Here is a 9,464-nt window from a genome sequence, read left to right as displayed (position 1 = left end):
CCCTGCTAAATTCTGCAACCATTTCAGCTTTGACTGTTGACACACCCTTGGTAGAGATGCTATTTTTATCAAATTCACTTGGGCTGTGTGTTAATAGGATGAAAGCTTCTCTTGGTGCTGGTTCAGCATGTTAGCAGTAAACTGGTTTGGAAGATGCCCAAAGGAAAATGAAGGTATGCTGGCATTGTCCCTTGGATTGTGTGGGCATTGTGGCCATGCCAGCTTCATTTTTGTCTTTTAAAAAAATTATTTACTATATAGCCTGCCTTTTTCACTGAGACTCAAAGTGGATTACACAGTTTAAATCAATACAATCATTATGATGAGACATCTAATAAGTAATGTCCTAGGACTAGGATTACAGTAGTCAGAATAAGCAGAGGATATTATACATGTTGCAGAGTGCAGATACAATGCAGAACATGATATTACACCAGTAGAAATCAATGATACAACAGGGGAATATGTGCATGCTGGGGGCGGGGCCACGGCCATACAAGGGAAAACCATAGCATTTTCCCTTGTATGGCTGTGGCCCCGCACCCAGCGTGCCCGGCGTGCCCACATCACTTCCTGGTGATGCGCACGCAGGGGTGGGGTTCGCCCCGGGGCCCGATTCCACAGCGTCGGAAATCGGACCTCCAAAGTGGGAGTTTACCTGCCACCCGCCCCCACTTGGCAGCCCTAACATAGTGGTGTAGTCCACAGTCTCTTTCCCTTTACAAAGTGCCTTCCTGAATGATTCTGTTATACTAGAACCCTATTACCTTTATAGAAAAGCCCTCCTGAACAACTCCTTATTGTTTATGTAGGTGGGCAGGAGACCAGCACATGCTGAGTAGTCATGGCCAGTGTTCCCCCTAAGCTGAGTTAGTGTGAGCTAGCTCACAGTTTTTTAGCCTCCGGCTCACAATTTTTTGTCTTAGCTCAGGAAAGACGACTCCAGAGGAAACTGATTTATGGAGCGGCCAAATCGCTTGCTCACAACTTTAATGCCAGCAGCTCACAAAATAGAATTTTTGCTCACAAGACTCCACAGCTTAGAGGGAACATTGGCTGGATATAATGCAGTCAGTGAGCACTTTTCATCCTGAAAGAAAACCAACTGCAGACACACCCTTCTGCAAAGGAGAAAGACTTCTCCCCAGTTTTGCTGCTTAAGAGATATAATAATCATTGAGATCAACCTAGATTAAAATTGTTGTTGTTCAGTCGCACAGTCGAGTCCGAATCTTTGCGACCCCATGGACCAGCTCCCGCCAGGCCCTCCTGTCTTCCGCCGTCCTCTGAAGTTGGCTCAACTTCATGTTTGTTGCATCGATGACACTAACCATCGCATCCTTTGCCGTCCCCTTCTTCTGCTACCTTCAATCTTTGCCAGCATCAGGGTCTTCTCCAGTGAGTGCTCCCTTCTCATTTGGTGGCCAAAGTATTTGAGCTTCAGTTTCATTATCTGGCCTTCCAGGGAACAGTCAGGGTTGATTTCTTTTAGGATTGACTGATTTGTTCTTCTTGCAGTCCAAGGGACTCTTAAGAGTCTTCTCCAGCACCATAGTTCAAAAGAATCTATTCTTCGGTGCTCGGCCTTCCTTATAGTCCAACTCTTGCAGCCATACATGACTACTGGGAATAAAATAGAAATGAGTTAATATGTGCTTATTAACACAGAAATGGAAAAGTGATTCATAGCTCTAAACTGATGCTGACAGTACCACTTTGTCAGTGTAGTAGTTCAGAGATGACTTCTTAGAAGCAAATTCATTGTTTTGTCTGCACGTAGGATTGGATCAAGGAGAAATATTTGTTTCCTAGAAATCTATTCCAGTGTCATTGACCTGAACAGCTTTTATGCATCACTGTGCATCATTGGCCTTTGAAGCATTTTCCTGTTTCTGGAAGGCATATGAGGACTTTAAAAGTCATCAAATAATTTGTTCAATCAATGCAGAGTGAGATAGAGCTCAAGGGGGGGGGGGGTTTGTCTTGTCTGCTTGCCCTGCCCTTGATCTGGCCTTTGCACATATATCCCAGTAAGCTTTGTATCTGTTCAGAAGCTTCAGTCCTTCGGTTCCTCAAACCATGCATTTATTTCTGTACTGAATGCCCAGTGCAGGAAATGATTAATAGTGTTTAATTAAATTAACAATTTTTTGTTTTTTATGACTGTCACACACAGAGAGAAAAGTATTTCTATCTTTGTGTCTTATTTTGCTATTTATTTTAAAAATTCAAACAGTGTGCCACTAAATGTTCAAATGTGACTGCGTTGGGCAATTCCTTATTCACAGTATGTCAGGATGAAAAATAACTGGTAGTCAAACTTACAATAGTGTCCTGAGTAATTTATTTGTCATATGTCATGGCAAGAGGCAAAGCTCTGTGCAAGAAAATGTGTAATAGAAAAATTGTTCAGACAACAATATTTCAGTAAAATCAGAATCCAGCTTTCAGCTTTCAAAAGAAAGGAATTCTCAACTGTCTTTTTGACAGCTGTCAAAACAACTAGCTTGGTGTAAGAAAATACGAAACAGTACTAAGAATAATTTAAGGGCAACAAAAGTTATTAATCTTTTTTTCAAGTCTTCAGTGTTATTGTTTAACAGTCTTTTGACCCTAATCTGGCTTTCACATGTGAACTCCTATACAGATTAAGCACGTAAAAAACAGAAGTGTGCTACATGACTCATTTATATCAGGGAACCCAGGAATGGTCCCACTCGTTGTGTTATCTGGCTGGTAAATAATGCAAAATCTTTATTCTGTAGTTAAGAGTACTTTATTAAGATTGTTAACCAGAAGACTCCATTTCTAGAGAGCCTTTCTGCTTGCTCCCTGGAAGCTCCTTTCTCCGATGACCACCCCCCCTCCCTTAGTCCCTTTCTGCATCTGTGTTTTGCCCTAGATTCAGAGCACATCCTGTTGTTACCTTCTGCATCACATCCCAATGTCACTTCTTATTTACCGCACTGGTAATTTTGAGTCTACATGTGTTTAGCAGGACTCTGTATCTAGAGTGCTGTCGTCATTGTTTTGCTCTGCGTTTCTCGAAACCTGTTCTGTGGCATGTCTTTTGACTGTGCCGGTTTCACCACGCTGAAGAACTCTTGACGCGTGGTTTTAAGCACCGCCCATTATTTCCCCCTCTGTCCATTTGCTATTTTATTTTAAGCACCTGAATGACAGAACAGGGACAGGAAGTGACACTATCCCACACGCCACCTGTTTCCCGCACTTTCTCCCTTCTCACTTCCACGGTGGAAATTCCACCCCTGTCTCTTCAGTACGGTGAGGTTTGTGTTCTCCGCTCCTCAAGTAGGGGAGGTTAAGGTTAAAAAAAATTACAGGGTGGTGTTTTAAACTGTAAAAAGAGCTGCAGAGGTTTATTCCTCTCTCCATCCATACATGTGATCAGCAAGACAGCTTTCTCTCTGTGTTCAAAGAAGTAAACGGCTCCATTTACTCTCTGATCAGCCACCTTTGAAGTGCAAAAGGAAATTGCTTTAATTGCCAAGAGATCTCAAATGCTTGTTAGTTTCCTACAAGTTTAAAGGGAGATTGGGGAGGAGGAGGCAAACCACAGTGTCCCCAGTGCAGAAAGAAAAGAAAGGCAATTCAATGGTACACGCAAAATAAATAAATAAAGGGGGGGGGGGGAGAACTTATGTGTGCTGCAATGTACCCAACTTTGCAAAAGCTCTGAAAAGCATAGGTTTTGTTCCATCTTTCCAAACATCACAGCTGACAGGATTGACTGTTAAATGTTGTGCATGAAGATTTCCATGAGGGCCTGGGGGCTGAATGGTCATTTGAGCCCCTTGTTTCCTTCTTATAGCAGCGTCACTGCCTTTTTCTCACATTAAATTAAATAATTATCACTATAAACTTTTTAAAAGACTATATTTTAACTCCAGAGTATAATAAAGCACTGTATTAAGATTTTATGTCTCAGAAATTGGAAAATCAACTAAAAGGAGTATTGGATTTACTAGCAAGGTACAGTTCTTCATCAAAAAGAATTTTCCCATTGTTCATTGGTTTGGGAACCTTGATTTGTTTTTCAAGAACAGTTGGTAATATTGCCTATTGTGAACTTGAGCTGAGCCAATAAGTATTCCTTGTACTACTGGTTAGGGGCAATGTCTCCATCACACCCTCCTGCCAGCCATGGTAACAGCCAAGCTGTTGGGCTACTTGGAACTCTGTGGGCAAGGAGGAGGAAAGGTCTTATTGTGCTACTTGTTGATTAAATATGCAGATCAGTCAGACAATTAAGAGCATATTTCTCCACTGAAGTCAGTGGCCCAGTAACTGGTACATGGGGCAAATCCTAACTACTGGAATAACTCAGCCCAAAGGTTTCCAATCTCTAGGTGGGACCTGCAGTTCTGAAACTACAGTTGTTCTTCAGACTGCAGAGATCAGTTCCCCTAAAGGAAGAAATGGCAGCTTCAGAGCATTATGTTTCTGGCAAGCTTCCTCCCCAGGCACCACTCTCAAGTCGCCAGGAATTTCCCAAGCCAGAGTTGGCAAGCCTACCAGATCTGGGGTTACAATTTCACTGACTACTGTTCTTGTCTTAGAAGGAAAAGGATTCAAACACTGAAATACAGAATTATTTGTGAGTGTCGGTGTGGCCTTGTCCATGTGTGAGGCCTGAGGCGATTGCTCCCTCTTAAAAAGGGTTCTGGCTACACAGTGATCCTCTCCTCTAGAAAACTACCCCTTCTATCATTTTAAGTGTGGTTCTCCACTATTAGCATTGAATTGGGCCTTGCAGGAATATTGTTTCAAAGGTAAAATGTGGTTGGGGAACACTTTGTATGAAAGACTGTTTATCCCTGTATCTAGTAGACCATGGGTAAATTACTCAACAGAACAAAATCAGCAATTATTTTGCAAAATAATTTCATGTGAATATACAGCTAAACAAATCAAAACTTTCTTTGACTTGTACAGTTCCACTAAGCTCAAAGGAAGATGGATTCAACACTGGGATATAAATGGCAGTCCTCTTACCTTCCCCTATGATAAAAGTATAAAACAACTTACTCAGTTTACATTGGGGTTATATTCATTACCCATGCCAAATTTCATTGTATGTTGGGGCAGTGAAATGTGGCCCAATAAAATATGTGTTTGTGGTTTCAAAATCAGTGTGTTTTCCAACACAGCCTGTTTCAGACATCTATATTTATTGATCATGTAAGGTTATCTTTTGACCGCAAGCACTTATCAGTTGTTTGTTACTGTCCATTGGGGTTTTTTTTTGGCAAAGATACTGGAGAGGGTTGCCAATTTCTTCTCCAGTGGAATCTAATGGCAGAAAGTGAAGAGGACCTAAAGAGCCTCTTGCTAAGAGTGAAAGAGGAGAGCACAAAAGTTGGCTTGAAATGCAACATCAAAAAAATGAAGATCATGGCATCCCGCCCCATCACTCCTTGGCAAATAGAAGGGGGTGTCATGGAAGCAGTGACAGAATTCATGTTCCTGGGATCCAAGATCACTGCAGATGGTGACTGCAGCCATGAAATTAAAAGAAGCCTGCTCTTTGGGAGGAAAGCTATGGCAAACCTACACAACATAATAAAAAGTAGAGACATCACCCTGCCAACAAAAGTCTGTATAGTCAAAGCGATGGTATTCCCAGTTGGAATGTATGGTTGCGGGAGTTGGACTGTAAGGAAGGCTAAGGATGAGATGGTTAAACATTGTTATTGATGCAATGAACATGAAATTGAGCAAACTCTGAAGGATGGCAGAAGACAGGAGGGCATGGCGTGATGTGGTCCATGAGGTTGCGAAGAGTCAGACTCGATTGTGTGACTGAACAACAACAACACATCAGTCTATGGCATGTTAAATGTTCTCCAGTGAAGCCCAGTGCTTCCCTGCATCACTTTTCCTTTGCAAAATTAATGATACTTCTTTTTTTTTTTAAGTCCCAGTATGTGAGGGCTGGCTGGGGCAAAAAAAAAAGTATCCCACTAGGATCATTAGTGTTCAGCTGTTATATCATTCCCCAAGTTCTTTTGTGTGTACAGAAAGAAAACAGTGGGTGCGTTCAGACGGCGTGCTGAGAGCGGTTTAAACTGCTCTGGTTCTGACACGATTATTTTTGATAATTTTTGACACCTCCCTTATCCCGCCTCACCACGCAGTCACATCGCTCCCCGTTGTCTACACTACCGACGTGTGGGAGCGTGTGTCGCCTGCGTTTTTTTTCTTTCGGTTTGCGCATGCGCATAGGCACTCATCCATAGAATGGGGTGAAACTACCATGGTGCTGCACAGAACCACCAGGGTGAATCAATCCAACCCCTTCAACAAAAGACTTCCCTTTAAACGTTTGACCCAAAAATGGCCTCCGTGAGATCCCGAACTCATCTAAACGCTAAAACAAGTGACTGTTTAAATGTCGGTTTTCTAAACACGGTAGCAAAGCTGCGCCTATGTGCACACCGCCGACACATACAAAAAATGGCAGGTGAAAAGCAAAAGCCTCGGGCAGCTTTCGAGTGGGAGGGGGTTTAAACCAGAGGAGCGATCACACAGGGGGAAAATGCGGCTTTAAATGGGAGAGCTGAGAAAACACCACTTTGGGACCTGGTAACAAAATACTCCGGGTTAAAGGGGTTTTGAGCCGGAAACCAATGGCTGGGGACAGGAGGCAGATGTTGACTGTGTGATCGTGCATATAAAATCCATTGCTGAACGGTCATGACACCAGATCAAACGGCGCGTCTGAATGCACCCAGTAAGTGGTAAATGGCTGTATTTCAGGTGATTGTTTGATAAGAGCAAGGGACAGTATATTAAAAGTACAAATCTGTTGATGTGCTTCTCTGCATAGTGCCAAAAAAGTGAGTCCAAGGCAGTGTTCCCTCTAAGCTGAGTTACTGTGAGTTAGGTCAAAGTTTTTTAGCCTCCGGCTCACACAATTAGTTTGCTCACACAGAGCAAACTAATTTATGCAGTAGCCAAATTGCTTGCTCACAAATTTAGTGCCAGTAGCTCACAAGATTCCACAGCTTAGAGGGAGCGTTGGTCCAAGGTGCCTTTTTTTCTGGAGTTGTTCTTAAGGGGTTTTTTTTAGGATATAGTGGGTATACAAAAACATCATTTTTGAGGCTTGGTTTATTTTATGCAGGCTGTTGACCATTCTAACCTTTTTTATTTTACAGAAGCTCTACAGGAGAGAAATCAAGCCACCATTTAAACCTGCTGTCGGAAGGCCAGAGGACACGTTTCATTTTGACCCTGAATTCACCTCACGGACACCAACAGGTAACCACAGAATGTGACAAGAAAAGGGAAGAGAAACACATCTGTAGCTTAATTCATCAAATGTACATACAGTTTTGTGGGATGTTAATGCAAACAGTGAAATTTAAGATAATTATGAAATGTCTAAATGTATTTTGAAAACCATAGTACCTTCCTCCCAGTCATTCATTTCAAAGCAAGAAATATAAGGAAATTCCAGTTTATTCCTAAGAATATTATGACTAAATGACTCTGGAGAAACAAACAGTCCATCAGTATACTGTCAAACAGTTTTTAGTTTATTCTAAACTCCTCAAAATAATGCTGGATCTGTCTAGATCTCAAGTATCAGCTGGTATAGTGTGCTTCCACAGATGCCTCAGAGACTAAAATTTAGACACAGAAAACTCAGGCCCAAACTACACAGTACACTGGGAGTACCATGTACACAGCACCCAGCATTTTTTTAACTTACTGTGTCCTCAGGGCAGCCCTGTAGCTAGGGAATATTTTGGGAGGGGGCCTCTGGAGGGGGGCCCACCAGTTAATTAAATGAAAGTACAGTGCAGGTGGTAAGTTGGAGCACTTTGGGGGCAGCCCGACAGGGAGGGGGCCCAGAAGACACACTAGGGGGCCAGGCCCCGTGGGCCCCATGTTAGCTACGGGCCAGCCTCAGGGACCCATGTCAGATTGGGTAGGGGGCTTTTGTTCCTTTACCCCTACATCATTTCCCCCATTTTCTAGGAGGTAAAATATGATGGCATTTTATTAGATTTTCCTTAAAACACAACATATTTTACCTTCCAGAAGTGTTCCAGGTTCAGCCCCAGCATCTTCAGTTAAAAGGAGCAATCAGTAGGTAATCTGAAAGGCCCCTGCCAGAGACCCTGGAGAGCCACTGCCAGTCTGAGTAGACAGTACTGACTTGGATGAACCAAAGGTCTGATTCAGTATAAGGCCTTGCTTCCTCCACTGATCTCTACAAAATGCTGCTCCTGGAGGATAGGAGACTCTGAGAAATAACATGAGGGGGCTCTGAAGTGAGAAAGAGGAATCAGTGGGAATCGCCAGTTTAGTCTGAATGCAACACTTGTTTATACCTGTGCTCTTTTTCTGCATGGGATTCTGACATTGCGGTGCTGGTACAAAAAACACTCCTATCTTATCTCAGGCTGAAAACATATTCACACATTAGGTCAATAATATACTAAATACTTTCCCCCCCTCAAATTTCTATAGCCAATCATCACTTATATCACCTGGGGCAACTACAGTAATATAGGTCAAGTTAAAATAGGTTCTAACTTGTTCTGTGACATTCAAGTACCATGAGATGCCACAAACCACATGCGAGGAGCCCATGCTGTAGAATCTGATGCCAGCCCACCAGAAACTGCTGTAATAAGGAGACATGCCCGTGGAGCTATGGACAGTATTGTTATAACAATATTCAGCGAGAGGCAACAACTCACACCAATCATTCTGTTGATAATTAGTAAAACAACGAAGATATTGCTCCAGGGTCTGATTAACTCGTTCAGTTTGTCCGTCAGTCTCAGGATGATACGCGCTGCTGAGGCCTTGTTCCACCCCTAAAATGGAAAGAAGTTCCCTCCAAAACTTCGAAACAAATTGGGTCCCCCTGTCGGAAATTAATTTAGCAGGTAATTGATGAATTTTCACCACGTGAGACATATACGATTTCGCCAACCTCTGAGCTGTAGGCAAGGAAGGAAAAGGCACAAAATGAGCTTGCTTAGAAAATAAATCAACAACCACCCAAATAACAGTGTTCCCTTTGCTCGCAGGGAGGTCAGTAATAAAGTCCATGGACACCACTTCCCACGGTCTCGATGGGGTAGGGAGTGGCTGCAGAAGGCCAGGAGGCTTGCCCACTCTGGGTTTAGTTAAGGCACAGGTTTGGCAGGATCGAACAAAAGTCAAGAGGTCTTTGCGCATCTGTGGCCACCAGAACTGTCTGCGGATGAGTTGCAGAGATTTCACAAAACTCCAATGCCCTGCCAGTTTCGAACCGTGAGCAGAATCCATCACCTCCCTCCTCATCGAAATAGGCACATACAGTTTGTCTCCAGAATAAATCAGACCTTCAGGGCTACGGACACAATCTGGCAACGCTTTCAGGGAGGCATCATCATCAGCAGTAAAAGCAGACATATATTTCTGGACCCAGCCCCCCCCCC

General features: G+C 43.0%; 1 protein-coding gene across 1 annotated transcript in view; it reads left to right on the top strand.

Moving 5' to 3' along the window:
• Nucleotides 1–9,464, top strand: part of RPS6KA2 (ribosomal protein S6 kinase, 90kDa, polypeptide 2) — a 244,302-nt gene that overhangs the window by 195,203 nt on the left and 39,635 nt on the right. The window contains exon 12 of the mRNA XM_015428014.1: nt 7,182–7,284. Coding sequence (XP_015283500.1) covers nt 7,182–7,284 — 103 coding nt within the window. The remainder of the gene's footprint in view (nt 1–7,181; nt 7,285–9,464) is intronic.

The sequence above is a fragment of the Gekko japonicus genome, unplaced genomic scaffold (genome assembly GCF_001447785.1).
Source record: "Gekko japonicus isolate JY-2015 unplaced genomic scaffold, Gekko_japonicus_V1.1 scaffold1020, whole genome shotgun sequence".
Lineage (NCBI taxonomy): Eukaryota > Metazoa > Chordata > Lepidosauria > Squamata > Gekkonidae > Gekko > Gekko japonicus.
Note: the sequence above shows the minus strand (reverse complement) of the source record. Positions and strands in the feature narration are given on the sequence as shown.